The 24,470-nt window shown below is 33.7% G+C and overlaps 1 protein-coding gene across 1 annotated transcript in view; it reads right to left on the bottom strand.

Moving 5' to 3' along the window:
* Window positions 1–750: 750 nt before the first annotated feature.
* Window positions 751–24,470, bottom strand: part of LOC126843763 (follistatin-related protein 5-like) — a 98,947-nt gene continuing 75,227 nt past the window's right edge. The window contains exons 4-16 of the mRNA XM_050581511.1: window positions 13,533–13,751; window positions 13,133–13,248; window positions 8,979–9,119; window positions 7,793–7,925; window positions 7,377–7,661; window positions 6,962–7,059; window positions 6,683–6,878; window positions 6,349–6,608; window positions 5,933–6,148; window positions 5,694–5,844; window positions 5,411–5,611; window positions 5,201–5,347; window positions 751–4,182 (exon numbers count right to left, since the gene is read on the bottom strand). Of these exons, the coding sequence (XP_050437468.1) occupies window positions 3,953–4,182; window positions 5,201–5,347; window positions 5,411–5,611; window positions 5,694–5,844; window positions 5,933–6,148; window positions 6,349–6,608; window positions 6,683–6,878; window positions 6,962–7,059; window positions 7,377–7,661; window positions 7,793–7,925; window positions 8,979–9,119; window positions 13,133–13,248; window positions 13,533–13,751 (2,393 nt within the window). The 3' untranslated portion in view covers window positions 751–3,952. The remainder of the gene's footprint in view (window positions 4,183–5,200; window positions 5,348–5,410; window positions 5,612–5,693; window positions 5,845–5,932; window positions 6,149–6,348; window positions 6,609–6,682; window positions 6,879–6,961; window positions 7,060–7,376; window positions 7,662–7,792; window positions 7,926–8,978; window positions 9,120–13,132; window positions 13,249–13,532; window positions 13,752–24,470) is intronic.

The following is a 24,470-nucleotide window of genomic DNA, read 5'->3' as shown; positions in this document are numbered from 1 at the left end:
AATAAATGGAAAAAAGTATTAATTCAACCAAAAACAGCCATCGATTAGTTATTATTTTCATTATAATAATTGTTACTAACTGGTAAATTTAATAGCGAAATGGTTATTTGTCATTTAAAAGCTACCTTCTAAAATTATACTTAAAACAAAAAATTTGACTTGTAAAGTATGTACAAATATTTTTTACATAAAAAAAAAAAAAATACCTTATAAATATTTCTGTATGCTTTGTCCATAGTAAACAAGAGTTATTGTTTAGTAACGATATTATACTTTTTAAGTTTCATAAAAAAAGAAAACAATCTACTATTATAGACTTTAGGCTTGTATACCTAATTTGACTTTTTCTTGTTATATAATAAGATACATAAGTTGTTGTTACAAATTGCTGTTTAGTTTAGACCTTGAATCAACGGTGGTGCAAACCCATACTAAAAAAACCTGTAAAAACGCAGGTTGTTGCTGTTCTTTGTGAGTTTTGTAAAATTAAAAATTATAGTCTTGGCTAGACCGCCGCGCTGGTTCGTCTTTGACTATGTAGCAAATGTGTCTGGTTTAATTTGAAATACATTATACATATAAACTAATTACCATCTGTACTAAAAATTACAAGGTTTTATTGAAAACAAATGTAATATTGAATAGCATGACTCGTTTTCATTTATTCAATAATAAATGTCATTACACTATTTATATTATGGTAAGTATATAATATATAATATTGAATAAAAAATAAGCCCACACTATATTTATAAAAAAAAAATTTCGTTTTTACACGGCACACATTTAATTTTGTCTATAATATATTATATATTTTTAATAATTATAATAATCATAGTATAATAATCTAAAGTTATATAATATAAACAATACATTACGACAGACATTATTTTGCGTTTTCTGTTTATTTACAAATTACTGCTACGGACTTGTGAATACATTTTAGATACGCTTATGACAGTTTTAATAACCAAATTTAACAGTTCGCGTGACACATATACAAATGATGATTTATAAATAAATAATATATTATTAAAATTAGTGTACTATTGTTTGTTTGCTTGTAACATGTGAAACTTATCGAGGGAAAGAGAGTGAGTGAGAGAGATGAAATATTCGGAGCATACTATTTTTTCCCATATCTCTAGGTAGTCGTCAAAATAATATACTATTTGCCTTTGAAATACTACTCAAATTGCCTCTGGTGACCTTTATGTCTTATCGTAACGCTTTAGGTCAAAAAGTACTAGTGCCCTCCCGCGTTAGGTAATAAATCATTTTTAATTGCTTTTTGAGAAAATCTGATTGCATGGTAAATTATTTTAATTTTGTATTTAATTCGTGCAATTTTATAATAGAGCAGTAGTAATTTGAGAAATGCTAAATGAAAAAGGAACAAAACAAACGGTTTTTTTTTCATATTTCCTTTTTCACATTTTTATTTTATTTTAAAAGGCTACAAATTTAGTTTGCGTGTAGAGGATTCTCTAAGGTAAGCAGCGATGATAAAACCGTAAAAAGTATGTTAGATCATAATTGCAAGTGAATATGTAAAACTATATAAAAAAAGTGTATTATACCTTATACCATATTTCTGGCTTAAAAGGGATCGTTGGGAGGGAATTCAGATACCTTTGCAAGGCAACCAGAATGGAAATTATTGAATACCTGGTATGGGAGGCTATTAGCAATTTATGACCCTAAATGTTATGATAAAAAATGGATGCAATTCGTATGCGCCCGAAATCGTTGTTTAAAAGCAGATAAACCCTACATATGTATATTATGTATATTCAAGTATGGGCATTAATTGAAGTATTTAAAAATACGCAATTGATATACTTTTCTGTATTTCGTATTTAGTTGCAAAATATAGTACTTGTACATCAAATATATTATTAATATTATTTTTACAACATATTTATAATTATTTTAATTTTTAGAAGTTCTTTTTCAGCCGTTAATTATATTTTATTTTATTTGTCTTCAAATCATCATATTTTTTGGTCTAAAAGACTTAAGTTATTAAAATTATTTTACTTAAAAATTGGTAAGATAATAGGCCTTTTTCAAAGAAGTGTAAATATTGAAGTATACATTCATAAGCGCATTTAAATTAACTAAATAAGGTTTCAGAAATGTCCGTTTTGCTTTACAATTGCCTAGGTTTTATTTGGGTGTTCAATTTTTAAATTAAACATGTACTGAAGAGTAATTTTTTATTTATTAATATAATTTATACAAATTACATTTTTGTATTGACAATTAATTATTATAAAAAGGTATAACATATTCAATATTTAACTAAAAAAAAACGAATTAATTAATTTTGTATTTTGCAAAAAACTTTATGTATTTATTGTTTTTAGCCGAAAAATACTGTGTTTTACCATCCCCATATAAATTATATTATGTATAACAATCTTCTCCCCGCGGATAAGATAAAACATCGAATAAGTAACATCTAAGTAAAGCCATCGCAAGTCAGTAAACATTACTACAATATAATTTTACAACAGCGCTGACGCAATAATATATTTTCTTGGAAATCAAAAACGATAAAATTATTGCTACTGAAATGAAATGTCGTTGGCAAGCGTATACATATATCTATTGAATACTAAGTATATTTAAGTACACGGAAATAAAAAACGCGGAGTCGTCAGCAAACGAAATATGGCTTATAAAATTGCACCGTTTTTTTGTAAATATAATAATGTTGGCTCGACAAGAGACGACATTTTGGCTCGGAATCAGAAAATCGTTTTTAACGACAAAACTAAAACGACGATGTCTTTGTAGTTATTTTTTAAATTATACGCGTTTCTTTTTTTCTCTTTCTTTTTATTATTCATTCACACAAAGTATATTAGATCAAGGTAGGTACACGAGCGATTAACGACTTTTTTGTTTGGACGGCGTTTCTGCCTATTCTTATCGTAAATAATAATTTAAAGAAAAAAAAATATATCGTTAAATGTACTACTTAATATTGTTAAGTATAATCACTATATTATTATGTAATAATAATATTATGTTACAATAAATTACAAACACTATATATATATTATAGTATAGTAATAATAATTATATTAATGTATTATATTCAGGTAAAGATCATCTTATAAAGTATAGGACGGCCGTGGGCTAATTTAACGGAAAGGTTAAAAAAAAAGTTCTAAAAATAGTAGTTGTAGTACAGAAAAAACACCAAGATACAATTTTTACTTCCTTAGTTTTAATTTTATGTACATACATAATATTAACTATAGATAAGTTCCGTTTAACTTAAAAGGCGAGTGACCTTTTGCGTTGTTCAATTAGGTCTCAAAAGCGCTACAAAAGAAAACTAAAATAATAAACTTGCACAGTCTTTGGTAATAGTGCGTTTTTTTTCATTGCCAAATGATATACCAAGCATAATTTAAGAATTAAATTTGGAAAATATTTTCAAAAGCGCCGTGTCACGGTCCTAAGTAAATAATGAGTAAATAACTAATAAAAGTTATAGTGCCGTTGGTTCTGAAAAGGACCAATCTCATTTTCTGAAAGTTTTTGGCAAATGAGCTTCAAAGTTTTCTATTTATACGAGTTTCCGTGTTGATCTGTTAATATTTTTTTTTGTTGCAAAATTTGTCATAATCTTTTTAAAGTTTTGTCTTGTTTTTTCAACTGACATTGGTCCTTTTGAGAGTCAAGGTTAAATAATAGCACCGTCTAGTCCGCGGTACTGACCGGGCAGAAGAGACGAAAAGTCGGGGAACGGACAAAGCGACTAAAACTCAAATCGGCTAACCGAAACCGATTAACAATATTATACATGCCGTTTTTATGTATGTTATCGTTAGTTAAAAAAATAGCGGCCACCGTCGGATTTTGCGGCTTGTTTATTATTCGGTGCGTTGGTTGTTTTTAGCTATGTTGTCAGATGACGGTGGCAACGACAGTGGATTTACTGTAGTTGCATTGTGACCCAAGTGATCAGCCTTGGATGGACGAGACCGCCGATTTCGCAGTTGACCGTACGTGTTTCCCCGTTCACCACGAAAAGCGCCTCGTCCGCCGGCGTCACCATGTAGTGGCCAAAAATACCAGAAGCTGCTATCGGTCGGTTAGGATTGCCCCATTCGGCTAGCAAAGGCTTCATCGCCTTGCCCACGCCGGTTATCATTTCCACTTTACCTGTAAAAACCATATTATACAGTATACCAATGAACATATTTCGAATAGGCCGCACGTAGGCACAAGTAGTATATCATTATACAACACAATCGGAGTTGGATAATATATGTATGTATTATAATAATTAGTAAAAATAACTTCGTTATATTTTTAATTAAAGCTAAATACGTTGAAGTTGTAGAGTTATACTCTAGCGGAGCGAAAAGGAATATATTTCAGTGCTATTGTTTTCGATGGAAAAAATATCTTAAAAATAAATTGTACCCGACTGAACGCAGTATGCATAATCAAAAATGGCTAATATCTAGGCTAATATTAAATATGTTTGCGGGAAAGAAAAATCGTTAAACCGTACGCGTTCATAGTTATTTGATTTTTAGGATTTAATAAAAAAAATTGGTTGGAAATGAAAATAAAAAGGTTCTCTAAATGTTTTATAAGTATTATAAGCGAACTTGGACAGAGGTTCGATATCCGAAAAAGTAACGCAGGCGGTACTGAATCGATTGAGAATTAGTAAAAAAAAATAATGAACGAAATAATATACCATGTACAACGAAGGAATACTAATTAAATTTTAAATAGTTTAAACGTGTCTCGGCATTCTAAGTTTGTGCGAGGAAATCATTTGAACTTTATAGTTAGTAAAATGTAAAAACTTTTAAGTTCACAACGTGAAGTCGGACTCGAAAAGTTTGAAACCGTTTATATATGACCGTAATAAAACTGAAAAAGGACCCTATTAAGATTAAAAACAACAGTAAATAATCAACAAAATTTCAAAAAGAATTTGCTGTTAAATATTGTTTTGACCCGTAGACGCGGTAATAAAATAAATTTAACGTTCGAAACTAAAAATAGGTGTAATAATGGAAACGGCTAAAGAGATAACTGCGAAATTAACTTCATCCATGTTGATTGCACTGAGGTCGTTCAGATGACTGACACGAGAGTATAATCGACTATCACAAATTATGATTCAACAACAAAGGCGATCCCGATGAATCAATCTACTTACCGTTGGACAGGTTCAAAAACAGTATATCTTCTTTGTCGGCTGCACTGGCGTACAAGTCGTAGCCGTGTGTAGTTCGAGATGGATAGAACGTGATATCGCTAATCGTCAACGTAGTTTTGACGTCAAAAGAGAATTTGAGTCCGGATTCTAAAAAAAAAATTGAAGTATACTAAAAAACGTTTTGAAACTGGCCGCCAAAATGGTACTTACCCATTACTTGTTGTACGACCAACGTGACTCCGTCTGGAGCTCTGTCGATGGACACGATAATTCTACTGTCCGGCGACACTAAAGGGCTTCCTCTGACCATGGGTTTCTGGTTGATCACCGTGTCGGTTAAGTAGTCCAAAATCACTTGGCCGGTAGCGTGTCCGGTGCCTAATTCCTCGCACTCTATGATAACGAATCCGTCTACGAAAATAAGAACAAAACACGTTAAGTACCGACGCGTTAGTCGGCCTCGGGCAAATCGAAAATAATATTATGTACTCACACAAAGACGAGAACTGAAGGGACCGGGGTACACAGTTGTACGGCGAAAGGTCGACGCTTCTCAAGTAGCGCAAGTTGGCCAAATCCAGTTTATACAGTCCTCGTTGATTGGCGTGGCTCACGTATCCGTATTTAAACCAGTGATTCAAGTCCTGAACACGAGAGCGCAGGGGAGAGGTTATAGCGAACCATAGCAAAAGTATAATTTAGTTCATAACGCTACCGTCATGCCGGCGTTACCTGGGCTGTAGGCATGAACAGATTTCGCACCAAATCGAATTGCCCGTCGATGGGTTCGGGATGGACCGTGTGATGTTTTCTCTTCTGCGACGCGTCCCGGATCACCTGAATGGTCTTCACGCCGTCGTCGTACACCCTTCTCCAGTTCAACACCCACACCTGATCGAGATGAGCCACGTAATGCAGAGACACTGGGTATTTGTCAGTAATCACCACCTGGAAACGGATAGCATTGTCATTGTTTTATTGAAACCCAGCGGGTCTTTCGTTTTGGCCCGGGCAAATGTTTGATATTTACCAAAAAAATACGGGGTTTATAGAGTTTACCTACACACCCGACAAACTTAACCGGGTCGGACGTCAAAAAAGTAACCCCCGAGTTTATTGCCAATTCTGATTTAGCTATCTATACTCACATCCACGACGACCATCTGGATTTTGCTGATGACCAGCACGCGGTCTTTGAGCGGCTGGGACACGTACACGTACCGGTTAGCCACGTTGATGGCCTGACCCCAGCTGCAGTTGACGCCTTTATTACCGCAAACGTATTCCTGAGTGCCGGGTATGATATCGGTCGACTGGATCTGATGGTAGAGTCGGCAAGCGGTGGGTTCGTACACGGACACTCCCCAATCGTGGAATGCGAAGAACCGACGTTCCTCTTTCGGGGCGCCTGTCGAAAGGTCAATGGCGCTATAGTTTTGGAAATCCGATAGGAACCGAGTTCGGCGTGCGCCTGATACTTACTGGGCGTCAAGACTTCCTGGACGATCAACGAAGATATGTCCCGGGTAACCCCACCGGTGTTGGAAGCCTGGCACATGTAAGCTCCTGTGTCCGCGTAGTCTATGTTTTCGATGCTTAATTCGGTTCCGTTACCGATCTCTTTGTACTTTTGCACCAAGTCCAACTTGAGACGTTCTTCGTTTTTCAACCATACTACCTGGAAAAATGAACAAAACACTATTACAAACGCGGAATCGAACAATGCCAACGAAGTACGAATTAGTCAGGCTTGTAAGTTACCTCCGGGAACGGTTCTCCGATCACGTGACAAAACATGGACGTTCTCTCGCCCGGTTTCCGCGATTGAATTTTAGGCATCACTTTGACTTCTGGCAGAGCTAAACAAAAGCAAGAAACATTTTGAGCTAAAGCTAAGAACGTTGAAGCACGAATATGATTTTTAACAATTATTCTTGATTTTCATTATGAACAAAACTTATATATTCATAACCCATAATCGGTCGATTACGATTATCGAATAGAGATTTTCAATAATTATCGATTAATAGACTAAAATCGACTCTCTAATTTCTAATATAATATGAGAACGATTGGTGGAGAAATTTTGGGCCTGCCAAAAAAAAACAAATTCATTTCAAATGATTGTCGAATGATCGAAATGGGTTAGGTCAGCTGAAAAACTAAAAGGCCTTACTGTGTACGGTTAAGACGTGCGTTTGGGTTACTTCCGAGTTCCTCAGAGCTCTGCACGTGTAATTTCCGGCGTGAACCAGTTGCACGTTGGTAAGGTACAAAGATCCATCACTGAACACTCTCATGTCTTCATCGCCCAGTGACGTCAGGTCGGCCGAGTACCGTTTCCAAACAATCGGCGGTGGTGGGTTGCCATTGACGTCGCATCGAATTTCCACGTTGTCGCCGACTTTGGCAGATATTCTGTTTACTTCCAGCGCTTTTTCTAGAGTCACCACGGATAGGCCTGAACACACACGATGGATATTAAGTGACTATTGTTTCGAGTAGGTTCGTTATTAGTACGGGCGACCAATCAAATGGATCAAGACCACACGTAGCGGGCTAGCCGGAACTACCTATCGTCGATCTACTTACTATAAAGCTTACTGAAGGCCGCGTAGAATTCGTTCAAACCAAGTCGTCCGTCTTTGTCCAAGTCTTCAAAGCGGATCATGTCTGACACGACGCAGACGTCCGATATGTCTTTGAGTTTGTCCTGTTTGGTAATCTGAAACGGTGAATTAATTTAGACAACCGTTGAAATGGAATCCGTAATATTGTAACAAGCATTAAAGGCTATTGCAAATTATCGTGCGCTTTGTTATGTATAACGAAAGGTACCGTTTAAACCTATTTAACAGAGGTTATACACCAAAGGGTTTGTATCCTTATTTACCGGGCCATTCTTTATTGCCTGCATATTTGTTTTATGAGTGTATTGCAATTCGCAATCAACATTTTCAAAGGCCAACCCGCATATCGTACCGTTAGAGCAAAATAAATAAATAATCCCTAAGAATTTGCATTTCGCTTTGACCGGTAAACCGGAACGGCATCGTAGTTTTCATAAAGCCCGCTCTAATACGACCTTTCTGCGATTCCAATGCGGTTTCAGAACAAGAAGAAATCCGAGACCACTAATTTTAGTCGTATGCAATAATAACCGGATTTGAAAGGTTTCGACCGGACCTAATATAATAAACGATTGGGACTTGGGGCCAATTAACGAACGTGAAATGCGAAATAGAGCTCGATTATGATTTTAAACTGAAATGCTACCGTAAAAGTTTGACGTACAAAGCTGCTTTGTTGTGAACTTTAAGCGATGAATGAACATAGTGTTGGTTTGTAAACGGGTCCGAAAAGCTACGGTCGATTTTGGAAAATGTTGTAGCACGATTCCCCAAATATGGGATTCGGTTGCTCGTTATTAAATAATTATACCGTTGAAGAAAAGCTTATATGCTAAGACCGGTCTTATTTTTTTTTTACAATGTCACCCTTCGTTATAAGTTAAATATTTCCCGTCGCAAAGGCTAGAAAGCAAAGGCCTATACTTGAATCATAAAAGTAAATTCCCGAAATGCCTTCGCCGACCGACGATTTTAATTAGAGAACTAAGGTAACGTTTAACGGAATTTTGGTCGACGTTCTGAGTGTAGTTTAGGTAGGTAAATTAACGAATTATCGGTCACAGTAATTTCATGATTCGTTAGGGGCAAATCTGTACTATGGTTGAACACTGTTTCAAGCTATTTTTAAATATCATCACATTATCTACCTTATCTAGTTCGTCCTGATGTAAAAATCCGTTACCGTCCAAGTCTAAGTACCGGAACAGTGCGTTGGCTATGTATTCCTTTCCGCCGTTCCAGCTCTTCTGGTACATAAGTTTGGCGTGATTGATCAATAGCAAATTGTCCTGTGGGAAAACAAATATTATTGAATTATTCGATGAGATATTGTATTGTAATAGTTTGGAGGGCGTTCAGTAGCTCATTCTGTCACTTGAAACCACTAACGTTACACGTTTGTATCGTAAACAATGCGTCGCGAGGAATAAATTGGATACTTTGGAAGAGATGAAAATATATATGTAAAAAATATGAAAGTCTTGTCGGTTACCATTACCCCTGTTTTGGCGATTTGGTGTTTTCATTTTGGCGGTTTTTATATTATCATAAGATTTCACCCGGTAAACCCTAGGGCTGTGCTCGGTGAACCGCGGGTACTTTGCGATGTCGCGTTTGGGCAAGCGGCCGAACAGGAGGAGAGAAGCTTTTTGTAAACATAATTTATAGCCGTACAGTAAGGTAGGGGAGATACCACCGCAGAAGTACGATAAATCCTGACCGTGGGCATTAATTCCTGCGGTTACTCCCCATTTTAATTGTACACAAGGAACATTTATTATACCATTTTATGCGTTTAACGTCAAAACACCACGTCGTCGGATGTACGAAAACGAATATGAAAAGAAAAAAGAAAAGAAATTAATAATGCACAACACAATATATTATGTGTGTAGGTGTACGGAAGGTGCGCAAAATAGGGTTACAGTCTTTATCTTTAAGGGTGGTCGAATAAGCGTGTAATTAAGACCTGGCGACTTCCCTATTGTGCGAACAAAACAACTGGCAATTTATTCGTGACGTTTGAGATTAAACTCGGCACAAGTCTACATAAGCTGAGTTGCGGCCGGCATTTCGTTATAGTTGCATTATTGTTTTTCGGTATATTCAAGTGAATATACCGAAAAACAAAAGAGGACAAAAGAGAATAAAGAAAAAGGTGTGATGTTTTTAAGAAAAAAGTAACTTTGCAGTTTCGTGTCGGAACTAAGAACACTGTTAAGATTTTAACAGTACGTTTTAAAGATTTCACGAACTTCGCCCCAACTCGAATGCAGATTCATGGCATAAATACAGTAGTCCTCCCAAAAAGATATTAATTAAAATAGCGAGACTACTTGGCTACTTGCATTAGTTAAGAGGGCAAGTTACAAGAAAATATATTATTCATTAATTAGAAGTCAAAAACACATGAAAAAAATTATAATGGAGATTTTTTAATGTTATTACTTATTTTTTTTCTTAATTGAGAAATAATGCCTCGGTATTAAGTAACTACTTATTGCTAGGACATTATTTTTGCAAATTCAGTAATATTAATTTAATCATTTGGCACTTATAATGTTATAAAAAACTGTTGGAAAGTTGTTAATTAATAAACTACATCGATCCGATATTTCCAAAACTAAAGCGAATTGAAACAAACTAGTCTTTTTTTTAAGTTAGGCCATCGCATGGGTATTAGAAAAAATAGTTTCAATTCTTAAGGTAACAATAATGTGTCTGATACATTTACCCATGATTATTAATACTAAAACGTAGTTTATCTAAAAGAGAAGTATTATAAGTTAACTACTTTTACTCTCATTCAGTATAAGGCTATATGATTTTTAAATTATTTACTTCTATAATCATATTGTCGAATAAAAAGTATAATCATTTTTAACCGAGTACGTTGTTTTTATTAAAAATTAGGTTATAAAGGTATCCTTTTCCTGGCATCATTGTAGTTGCATGTTTAATAATATACTTGGGTAAAAAAACAATTTTGTTCGCGATTGAACGGTGCTCGAGGCGTAATACAGCGACCCAAAGAAAAAACATAATAAATTGCTATAAGCGATATCGTTTAACATTGGTCTGTTAAAAATACATTGAACGCATACTATATAATAATTTAAACCTCGTTTTATCCGTAAAAGAGCCAACATCGTACTTAAAAAATGTCAGTAATACAACATTGAAGGGATTTGTCTCCTAAAATAGGGTTAGGTTGACCGTTGACTTACATTGAATAAGTATAATAATTTAAGTTTTTAAAATTAAAATTTCGATTTATGGTATGTTTTTTAGAAATCAAGACCGAAGATAATTAATGTAGAACAAGGGATGAGACAAGTACGCTGTCCTCTTGTTTTATAAAATGGATCAATGAAGAAAGCTATAGTATCAGGTACAATTTAAAAAAACGGGATATTATTTGAAAAAAATGTACTTATCGATAAACAATAGATCATTTTTCATACGTGAATAAAATTATTTTAAACTCAATAAATAAAATATAATTAGTTTAAACAAAAATGTATGAACTAATATTTATAATTTACAGACACACAATTCATGATAAACGAATAATATTACAATAATATAATAAATATGATTTATTTGATAAAGTCATCCAAAATTTAAAGAAGATCGCTTACGACTAATATTAGGTTAATATATGTTGTCCGGAAAACAATTATTGTAGGAATTTATTTCAAAAATTAAATTACTGATAATTCTTTTCAGATATTTATTAAATATTTTCATTAAAGCAGACAAAGTTAAATCGGCATATTTATTTTTTTTTTTTTTAAATAATGACTGAACAACTTTTGGTACTCGCAGTTATTCAAATCTTAGTGGCAATTCAGGTTTAGGTAACTCGCGTTTGGCTATCAATCAATCGGCAAATATTTTTAAAACCAAAAATAGTATTAGAAATAATTGGCTTGCGACCGCAGCTTTATATGTATTGTCGTGGAAATATCATTAACGGTGATATCATAGTGTGTCGTTTATATTCTACGAGCAGACCGACAGGATGATAGACTGTTATTATCGGAAAAAGTATTGCAGACCGTATTCCTTTGCGTATCGTTTCTCTGTTTGGGTCTCGAATGTTTACAGAAATGACGTGCAATCCGTTATACAAACGACTATTCGAGGGTTGAAAAATGAAAACCAAAACTTCTGCTTTTGCGTTTCTATTTCGTACACGTTGTGGAGTGAATATAAAGAAATGGCAAAATTTGTGAAGAGCGACAGAATATTGGGCGGAATTTCGCCCTCGTTGTACGGGATAACGTGAAGAATAACGTCTTCAATTGTTGTATTTTATTGGAAAAATAAAATTCTCCTCGTTTCTCTATTGGCGGCAATTCGGACATAAAAATAAATGGATCGGAATTGGCCGAAGCGACGAGCCCATAAAACGTTTAGTGCTATTGCCATTTTGTCGCCAAATGTATATATACACGGGGTATAAATTGCGATAACGCTGCTCTGGTTTGTGCCACCATAACCATCTCGATCGGGACAGTTTAAATTATATTAGCAGCCTATTATTACTTTTTACTGTGACAATTAACGATGTTACCTACAACAAACAGAAAGAAAGAGAGCAATGTGGTCTCCACCAGGAACGATCAGAGCGCAGAGCAATATAGATTTCAAGTATTCATCACTTTCCTTTGAGCCCTTATATCATACTTTGAACTTTTAGAAGCGGTTTCGGGTGACCAAATATATGTTACTGTCGAACAGCACAATGCCATATTATTATAGTAGGTCTCATGCTATCGTTGTACTATATAGGTTGCGTTTTTGTTTGCCAAAACTAACCGTCCAGTGCACCGCGATGGCGCCACTGTGACATTCTGCTGCTGCAATAGTCATTAGATTTTATGTAACATTAAGCTTGCGCCCAGACAACCCGAGATCCATTTGTTACAATACCGTATAAAATTACATCCGGTTTCGAATTTAATTTCAAATAAAATAAAATAGAACTAACGTGATAGTCGCTATTAACATATATCCATTCAGTAAATATTTTACTTTCTTTTTTTCTATATAGCCCTTTTTTTTTTTTAATAGCGTGCAATGGCGAAGGACATTTTATTTTCCCTTAATTACCTTCCCAATAAAATATCTCGATATTATTACCCATATATACACCATGGATGGTTTATATATATATATATATATATAATTGCAATATATTGTAAATGCAACTTCTACAAATTACTTTTGGCATATATTTAAAGTGTTAAATATATTATGTAAAATATATATCGTATGAAATTCATAGTAGAATTACCTTCATTATTTCATACTGAGGTGAGTCGCAAGTTTTCACTTCTTTAGTTTTGTCTTCGGATTGTACGGCGTTGTCTTCAATCTTCGGTAATACGCGAATATTTTTTGCTTTGGAAGCTAAAAGCACAAGAACATAGAATTAATTAGTGTCGAGTAAAAGAAGAAAAAACGACTATGGTCGAATAAATAGTATTTCCCCTATTTGATATAAACGCCATTTTCACTTGTCTTGACCTACTTTTGCTTCGTTAATAGTTGAACCCTATGTGTTATAGACTCTTGTGTACTTAAAATACTATTTTATCTCAAACTAAAGCTTTGTCTTATTATTTTTAACAATAACATCACTTCCTTGGTTACACACATGGTTTTCTCGGATAATATTTCGTGGTCGCACTTACCCGACGGTATGAAGCATCTAAATGAATGGTCTATCTGAATGTTAACTCCGGTCAAGCAACCGGCTTTGTGCAATTCGCATCTGTTGTCGTACATTTGTCCATCGGTACCGCACACTCTGCGCTTTGCCGGTCCACATTTCCTCGTGCAGATGCATCGGGCTACGCCTCCAACGGCTACACATTCTTCGCCTCGACCACAATAGTGCACCAGACACGGATCTGAAATCATAAAACGCCAAAAGTAAAGATTAATAATGTCCAATACGATACTAGTACAGTGGAAAGGGCTCCTTGAGGTGTTCAATTCGGAACAACACGCTGCTGCCTGTTTGAGTATATTTTATATTAGCCACGCCGTTACCACACACTCCCGGTATACGAAATATGAGAAAACGAGGAAATGCGTGTATCGCTCTGTAAGTCTTATGTAAATATCAATAACCCACAGCAGCAGTGTTCTATTGCGTTTGCACTTTGCATTACAAGAAGAACACTGTTATTACAAAACTTGTTTTAATAGGATTTCACGTATGCGGTGGTGTTTACACACTAACCACTCGTGCCACTTGAACTCGCTGTAAGGGTTGAAAATAGAAACGCGCACACACAACCTATTATTCGTTGAATTTTAACTGTTATACTGAGTGCTGTGTTGTATTTCATTCGTTATTAATTAATCGATTGTGTTGTGCAAACATAATTCAACCGTGTTAGCATTTCGCTCCGATTTCCTGTGGATTGGCCGAAAATAAATATTTGTTTGATGTATTATTTATGTATTCTAATTGCCGTAATTGGGGAAAAATACGTTTTGAATTATAATAAAGTTCCGTTTGATACTTGGATTTGTGTTAATTAATAAATAACAAATAACTATTTAAAAAAAAATGAGTCATTCTAAATATATTTTTATTTACGGTTTCAAATTGTATTGTTCTATTTTAATAACCTGTATAATCAATGTATTAAAAAAAAATTATTTGAAATATTTATATGGTTTATATTTTACAAATTTACAAATTGGCTTTGCCAACTTTACGGAAGCCTATCATCTTCAGGGCCGTGTTGTGAGCTGGTTACGTGTTGTGAGCTCCGCTAACGATTGAAATATACAAGGTTAATGCACATGTACCCTTTCTTCATAAAATATTCGACGATAAAAACAAATATGTCAGCATAACGGCAGCTAAAATCAAGTATATACGTACACAGTAAAATATATAGCAATAGTAAAATTGAAATACTCTTACGCTGCCATCTTATTTCCGAAGATAACAATTCGAGACGATGTGCAATAACCGTATATAAAACAACCTGTATGTTTCAGCCTTGGCTCTGCTGCTGCCTAACCCGGAAAAGCCGTGAGTATTTGACAAAAAAAGTTCCAAAAACTCTATTCCTAGGGCCGTCTATGTAGTAACATACTGATGTAGACTGTGACATTTGTTTCGGTAAATTCTGTATATCAATGAACTACACTGCACATCCCGAATCGAGACCGCTCGTATCAGCGGGGCATGATCAAATTATTCAAGATAATATTATTACATTGTTGAAATTAAATTCTCTTCTAAAGCTTTGCAACGAATAATTTCATTACACCAAAGACACTCGTCGTACATACATACAAGACTTTCACATAATATAGTCATCGCCATCTTGTAATATGTATTCTCTTCTCCTGTAATCTTGTATGAAATGTACTGTACGGGGGACCACATCCCGCACACGAATGTAATTATTGTTTATTGTGCGTCACGCATATAATATATTTAAAATTATTATTACATTGTATGGCACACACGCGCATGATACCTTTATAATAAAATATATTCTCTTTACGGATGTGATTACTTCTCACTTCTGTCCCATTTACCCGTTCTTTTTCTACTGTCATTTATAGTATGTTGTTGAACGCATTTGAAATAAATTCGTTTCAAATGCAATATTATTGTTATATAAGTTGTACTAATAGAATACCTTTATAGCCACTCCAATTCGAATAAAAAAAAAATATTGTTTACCGCTTAAGAAACATTATACGATAGTGTCGCATGTCAAACAAAATACAATAATAAGATGTAGATACTAGTGATCCGGGTTTTCACAAATAAACGCTATTTAAGGCACTTAAATACTTTTTAAGTATCAAATATTATTACAACATACCTAAAGCTGTGTACCTAAGTAAAATACTTTTGATGAAAACAATGAAACGCAACACCAAGAAGATAAATTGTTTTTGGATTTCAGATTTAATAAAATCCGAAAGCAATTTATTGTCAAAGTTAAGCGTTCTTTTTTTAAATTTTCATAAAACCATTTTACTTAAGTACACAGCTTTATATTGTAATAATATTTAATATTTATACGATTTTTAAGTGGCTTAATTAGCATTTTTTTTTTTAATTCCGGATTTTTGGATTCCCGTAACTAGTAGGTACCCTCCTAATTACTAGGCGATTTATAATTATTAATAACACAGGGTATTACACTTATATTAATAATATAACATTATTATAGGAGAAAGGTTGAACTTTTTTGCAAAAAAAAACAACCCGCAGGTATTGTATGTTTGTTGCGGTTATTTATTTTATGGTTTTATATTTGCAGTTATTGAGAAATAATTTTACACGTTATTTTTAGTACATAAATAAGTTGTATATTATCCAAGTAACATATTCGATATATTTTACCTAAAGAAACGATAATATTTTATTTAAATTAAAACCCCTTAACAATTCAAATCAAATACTTAGTAATACTACTAAATAAACCCTTAAATATTTCTAGTATGTACGTATTTAGATGAATTTAAGCGTTCTCGACTTGAATGGATTTTTTATTGATAATAACAAACTAAATTCCCCGGGGCGTTGTTTGCCAATGTAATCATCTCCAGCACTTGTTGGCAAATACGACGAATACATTTTCAGAGACTCATTTTCCGGCATCTAGCGACATGCTTTTACCCGGGAGATTTCCAAATATCTTTACACTTTACAAAAACTCTTCCAATAAACACTCGACGCTTTGGGATAGGGATTAAGACGAAGAATTCGGGTTTGCGGAGCTTTAAGTGGGATTTCAACTTACAGGATCTCACGGGAGACGTCTCACGTGTACTCGATGCTGCGTAATTACGGTTGATGTTTTCAAAAATGTTTACCGACGCTAGTGTTTATAAAAAAAAAATAGTAACCGTTAAATTTTGTCAGCCGACCAAGGCGTATGTTTGTTATTTTCAGTGATATATATTTCCACACAGCACAATCTATTCGAAACAGACTATAGAAACGTTATTCCAACTGTTTTTGATGTACAATTTTTCCTTATATATAGATCATAAAATGTTTTCAGTTAATAAGTATTTTTTTCTGCGTTATTTGCTTATAACAAATGTTATTATTGAATTGTTTTAATTTTGATCGGTTAAATCGAAAAGTAACTTTACTCAAAGTGTTGGCGCTATGTTTTGTTTACGCTCAAGAATAACAGAATAATATTTATACAGTAGCGGAGCCTCTTGACTCTCTGCAATAGCGTCAAAACTAAAGTTTAGTTATGAAAACGAGAAGTTCAAGTTCACGACTACCGATACAGGGTGCCTTATCTCTAAGCACACGGTATCATTAAATTAATGCAAAATATGGGGACGGGAGGCAATACATTTGTTTTAAACATTTAATTGTATAAGTTAAATTTATCTCAGAAATCATTTGTTTTAAATGTCGCTTTTTTTTATCTTTAAATTTAGGTCCAATGAGAAAAATAAATTTTAAAAATGTACTCCGAAAAGAATGACATGTTAATTTATATATCATCATGAGAATAATTATATTTAATACATTTTGAACCTAAATAATACCGCTATTGTTTATGACATCGTCCTTTTAACTTAGGAATAATCTACTAAACGTTTAGATTGGTCGATAACTATTAACTAGCTGTTGATTAATTAATTTTAGAGTTATTCGATGTGTACCTAAAAACGATACCGATTTACATATTATCGCCTCAAATACTTTTAAATGCTTATTATTTCAACATTTTTTGTCGACTAGATGTTGTATTTTTGAAAGATTGTTATTTATCAAAAAACATTTTAAAACAAAGATTACCATTTGAATTTCAAAAGCTACCAATGCTGTGGGAAACATACAAAAGTTAATAATAATTGTAAATTATATTATATAGTAGTTTCTACCATACGGTATCATAATAGCGTATTTATTGGTTTCTTGTACATATAAATGTGTCCTGTGTATAATTTATTGTGGGCCATCATACAAATGTATTACCTTTTTGTAAAACTCACCAAGGATATTTTTAAATAAAATTATGTATAACAAGGAGTCAAAAATAAAAAAAATTATAATATTATATTATCAGAGAAATTTTAAGATACGTTAAATTTATACCTATATAGTGTGACATTTAGTTTCGACACACTTTGTGTATGAAATATTTTGTTTTTATTTTTGTTATCAAGTTAAAGTTGATTTCTCCCATCCGTATACTTACTCTTATTTCATTATGTCAGAGGGTCGCTTCCTCCCCCTTTTGAAAACAAATTCTGAATAGCTACTGCGTTAGCTTTTGCTGTAGTAAGTTTATAATATAATCGAATTAACAATATATACTGATAATAGAATTATACGTCAGCGAGCACGGTCGGACATTGTAAGTTTGCGCATTGGCGTCGAAGTGCGTGCGTTCAAACTTAAGCCGAGCTATGCAACGGAAACGCTCTTCCGGTTTCCTGCTTGCCAAAAAATGAAACCAGCACAAAAACGTAAGGGTCCATCGAACCGTAATAATCTCAATACTATAAGGAAGAACCAAATTCAAAAATCGTTTCTTTCATTGTTCTCGACGATTGGCCGCGGGCACGGTGGAGTAGGATAACGAAAAAAGAAAACATCAAATGCACATTTTCGAAAACAACAACTGAGGAGATGCCCTTAGGGGGGAAACGGTCTTACGAGTCAGCGGCATTGGACGATATTCAAACCGTTTCCAGATGCCTTTGCTTGCCGAAACTTATCGATATTTTATTTACCGGCATTAATTTTCCACGAGGGGGGTCTGTCTGTATACAGCCTCGCTGTTGCCGGAACGCTGTTGTGGATAAAATATCTGGCAACCATATACCCCGCCGAGTCCGCCCTTTCCGGGTTGAATTACCGTTGATCAGCGTTCGCCAAAGGTCTTCGGTGGTTTGTGTGCGACCGTGTAACGAAAACCTGAGTCGGCAACACTGTTTCCCGTTTGGTTGTCTTAAATAATATATTGCTATATGTGTTTAAGTGTTACTTTGTCGGGCAGTTAGTCGATAGAAGTTTTATTGTCGGCACCGCAGTTCACAAACACATTTATACTACACTGGACGGAGATTATTTACACCCATACCGAGCGAATGCCGGGTACGGCATATTATGACATATGTATGTGTATAAAATCAAAATCGGGTTTCAATTTAAACGGTTTGAGCGGTTTTGGAAATTTGGGGGCAGAAAAAAACGAAAAATCGTTACTCTACGACCGCTTTAGGAAAGGCGCACTATGATCGTTTATCAAACGGCAGTGCCCAAAGGCCTTTTGTAGCACTTATCTGGCCGTTTTTCTTGCTTGAATTAATTTCGACCACGCTGCGATAAACTGGAGATAAAAACAAAATAAAAAGCGACAGAGTTGTACTTTTTTTTTGACCTTTTATTTATTTTCTCTTTTCCTAAAAGGCCGGCTGGTTCACGCGTATCTACTATAAATGTACACATAAAGGCCATAAGTAGCTGTGCAAAAGAAACAAAAGTGGGCACGACAACGGTGTTTATACAAAGCAATTTTAGAGATTTATCTCGCTAAACACGCATTTCCATTCAAACGAACCCACCTCGGTTTTCCTGTATTAACTTTTTACATGACTAAGCGTTTTATTTACTATACCGTCGGACTTACCGAAAACTGATACGGGGATTTCAGTTTCGTTTTTTGAACAAGACATTCTAAAAAAACGATGAGGACCAAAATAATCAAAATATTTAACAGTTTAAAAATGTCAGCGTTCGATTACCAGAAAATTGTATCATTTCTGACGGAACTCCTTTTAAAACAATTTTTTCCTAAAATTATTTTTTACAACCAGACAATTCGTGACTCTGACAAATGAAATATTACATTATATATGTGCAAGTTCAAGTATAAGGCCGGACTTTTATCATTTCTGCTAAATGATAAATACAAATATAGTGCATACAAATATAGTATTTAAATAACTAATAATAGTTTTCATACAATTATTAAATTATTTAATATTTATAAAAATTTAGATTTGTGGTTGTTCCCGTATAAAGTATTTATCAGGATATACACTTTTCTGAGGAACTTTAGTAAATTTAGAGTTAAAGTACATATATTATATAAAATTGAAGATATTTTTAAAATTAAGATTAGTTAAAAATTAAAATGGAAAAATGTCGAAAACATAATTAAGACTATGATGTATCGATGTTCAAATGTTTGTAGTCGCACATTTAAGTAAACATACCGTTCACTGTCATAAAAAATGGATTTTATGAGCCATTTTTTTAATACAAAAAAAGTTAAGCAATGTTTGGGAATCCCGAAATAGAAATAAATGGACTCAATGGGATATTAGAATAATTATTCTTACACGACCTAGTGTATCAAGTCATGAATTAGTCCATGCTAGTCCAATTGGGTAGCCGTAGTAAACGATAAGAAATTAATCAAGCATTCCAATTAAACCGATGTCGTCCTTGTTTTGGACTTATCGCGTACGACCATTGTCTTCCGGCATGGGAGAAACAATAGAAGAAAGATAAAAAAAACCAAGCCAACAAAGGTTAATGTGTATAAGTATGGCAAAAACGCCGGCACGATAGTTTACGCGTGCAAGAGATGTATAATTGTGAAGCCAACCCCCTTCTACTCTCCCACTAAACAATGAGTAGTGCTCGGACGTGAAGTTAATCGCAAGTCCTGACCGAAAGCGTTCTACGAGAGAACGAACAAGTTTTTATAACCCAATACATAACCGACATTCTCGCACAATTTGCTTAATTTGTGTAATATTTCGAACCGTTATGATAATTGATAACACAAATTTTATAATATAATAGCTGACAGTCCAGGAAAAACTATAAGGAAATCGCATCAAAATAATTCTCTTGAGGGGTGATCAAAAACGATCAGTCTGACATAGCAGCGTAAAACTGTCATTTTGGATGGCCACAAAACAATTTTGCCGTTTAATAGTAATCCTAAATAGCGATTACAAATGACATCCCCGTTTAACTTTATATACAAATAATTATATATATCCGACGTCGACTTTATCCTATATAAACCTTCCTAAACTAAAGCCTTTATTAGCCAAATCGTTAATGCATGTGTTATTTTGATTTAATTCCATCAAATGGTCCGTTGTTCCTATCCAGCCTTTAGTAAATAACTACCATTTGTAAGCAAACAATACCGACCGTATTTAGTATTTACCCTCTATTAAATTTGAATTACAACGAATGGGCATGATTGCCTAATTGCATCACACGAACATTACTAGAACTGTTCATATTATCAAGTGTTAAAAAAAAAACCTTATTATTAAAATTATTACAATTAATTTTCAACGATGAACTTTTTCAAAATTTTCAAAATTGTAATCTGAATATTTTACAATAAGTATAAAATTTGGAACAAATCATAAACACACGCTTGATGTTTTGATTGAAATAGCAGTTTATATTTATCACTTATTGACCTGCGTGTAGTTCCAACAATACAATTTAATAGTCTATATAGTCAAGTATTTTTCGAAAAGTATAAATGACTGACTTAAAGTGATTTGAAAACGTGATACGTTTATCTGAGTTGGTTGTCTTCCTACACTAAAAAAAAAAAACAAGAAATTCAAAAGTTTTTCCCGAATGTTAGGTTTTCGATCAAACAAGCAATTAAAAATAGATTTAGTCTGGTAATCGCATTGTTGATAGCTCACAATGAATAAAAACAATTTATAATGATAAAAAAAAAAACGTATTTTCTTTAACACCAAGCTGGCGTTAATGATAAGAACAAGTTAGTCTGGATAGAACTTGGTATTGCTATGTTTTTTTAAGCAACTTCTAAAAAGAAATGTACATATTAAACCGATTGCGGTAACGATTATTATTCTTACTAAGTCGATTTCAAGTCATGCGGTGCATCCGGTGCATATTATAGAAGATTTAATGTTCCGCAAAATCTTCAGAGTAATTAATGACTCGAATCGTTAAATCCAAATGATCAGGCCGAAGGATTTCAAGGCGACGTCGACACAACTAATGAAGTGCAATCCAAGTCGGAAGTCAAAGCATCCGAACGTCAGATTGTTAACCGATTTGCCTTCCGTCATTAAGTATTCACCGCTCTCCTCGGCCCCTCTCCCCCTATATGATAGGGATGTAAATACTGCACTGGTAATTAGCATACAGTCATATTATACACGAGCAATACTGGAAAATACGCGGTATTTACGCATTACAGTTTGTTAATCACACGACAATTCTATAAGAAAAAAATTGTACGTGCATACAATATTATTGCTATCGCAATTGAATGCAAATGTTATGCATATATTTATAGCAAACATTATTTGACGTAGAGACAGCATGGAAAAGGTAAATTTGTCTACTATGGGTATTGGCTATCAGATGCACGAGTTAAAGAAAAAAGTTACAGTCTACTTGAGCCTGACGGTTAAAATGATAAAACATGGAACATGCTTAGGCCTGCTGGCTTCTGAAAAGTGATTTTTTCTGATCTAAAATTTCCTTGCGATTTATGACTATGGTATAGTATTAATTATATCTTCTTGCCAAAACGTTTGCATGACGACGACGACTCGTTATTATTTCGATGGCATCTTACATGTTATTTATACGTTTAAAGTAGGCGCGCTACTTTCGTGACGCTATTTCGTGTCGTTTTCGTGCCGAGAGGCCACACTAAAGCATGTTCCATGCTAAAAATGGTAAAATGTTTACTATAGAAAGAAGAATTATTGCAATATCATTAAAAGCCTCCCATAGCAAACAATTGTGCAAAAAAAGCTTTGATTTAAAAAAAAATTGTTACTCATCTTTCCGTTTTAAATCGAAGACAATTCAATAATTATAACGTTAATTTTATTCTATGCAAAAGTGTATTGTTTAATAATAGCGTTTATGGACATATTAAAAAATTAACTTATTTTTAACGAAATTAAAAAAAAATGTTTTAAAAAAATACTAGTTAAGTTAAAAAAAACTTTATTATATTTTATTAACGTTTTAATGACCACTGCCCAGCCTTCAGCTCCACTGTATTGCAAGTAGGTGATATTATTGTGCTTTTATCCAAGTTTCGTACGACATTTTAAAGTAGTGCTACAAAAGAGTACAAATACAAGTTCAATTTTTGACAAAAAATATACGGTTATAATTTACAATAGTACATTGATAATCAATGTCGCCCACGCACTTTATATTATTTGGTTAAATAAACTTACCCCTTACGAGTAGGTCCATCGAGACATGATAATATTTTTGCAGTTAGTATACAGCAGCTAAGGTTTGTTGTCGACCAACCCATATACCGAACACTAGTATTGTACATTTTGGCGGCACGTGAGATAGATAGTAGAGTAATTTATCAAACGTACAGCGCGGAACGCTCGAGGATTGTCTTAATTACATCCAAAGGTATACACAGAACATATATGTACCCACAAATATAATAATGAGGAATACGATAAGATAACATTGGCCGCCGCCGTTAATGGTAATTTTCGAAGTAACGTGGCGGTGTCTGGTTGTTTGCACTAATGATAGATTGTAATACATTAAATATTATAATATCGTTATTATTAGTGATATTTTTGTATAACAATGCATTATATTGTCGACAGTTTGATGTTATGTTGATTTTATTTCTATTATTATTTTTAACCGTAACATGCGATACGTCTGGGTCTAACCGCTGACGGTAGCAGACAATTATCCAATTGCAAAAAAAAAGTTGGCACGGTTTTTGAAGCGTTCATCTTTATTAAATTATTCTAAATTTACGACCGCAGTGTCTGTTGGTCGTCGCTTTGGCTAGGATAAACCATTAAAAACGTTTGATCCACCGAAAACCAGACAAGTGACATGATATACTTTCCGGCAAAGAACTATACAAGTTTTATAATGCAGACACTAAAACTAGAAGTAATATCAACGACAGACGAGCAGCTTTAGAACACACGGTTGACCGTCAGAATGTGTCAGTGTTTTATATTTTTAATTATTTTTAACTTGGTCATAAACCCACTACCAAACATGTCTTCCATTAGAGGTGATAAAAACATTTAAAAGACTTGACTCGACGTCCTCCACTCAAAACCTTTTTTAGTTAATTAAAAAGAGCGAAATAATTTTTAAAAAAAAATACGTTTATACATAGATTACACATAAGTAAGTACATTTAATCATCAGTTTCGTAATGGGCAATGGTTAATGAACCTGTTAAGGTATAACAATGCTCGGGGCAGTCTGCAAGTTGCATAGAAATTATAAATGGTAATAATTTAAAAAAAATTTTTTTCATAAAACATAATTCCCAGTGTCCTTTTTTGCAAAGCATGCAGACGATTAACATTATTTTTTTGCAAATAAAAAAACGTCTACTTTGGCAAGCTCGGAATTTTTTATAAAGGGAGGTGCTACCTCAACTACCCCATAAAATACTATTAAACTTACTAATATAATACTATTAATAATACAATACAATTTACACATAATTAAAATATACTGTTGTTTTTTCAACACTTTTTTTATGACTTTATTAACTTAATTCATTATCCTACAAATTCTGTTAATTATCACATTTAGTTATGTATTCTTCAATTATTTA

This window comes from Adelges cooleyi, unplaced genomic scaffold (assembly GCF_023614345.1).
Source record: "Adelges cooleyi isolate 19-005CV unplaced genomic scaffold, UGA_ACOO_1.1 ACOO_flye_CR_arks_rails_tigmint_CR_PRNA_574, whole genome shotgun sequence".
Classification (NCBI taxonomy): domain Eukaryota; kingdom Metazoa; phylum Arthropoda; class Insecta; order Hemiptera; family Adelgidae; genus Adelges; species Adelges cooleyi.
This window is presented reverse-complemented; position numbering and strand designations above follow the sequence as displayed.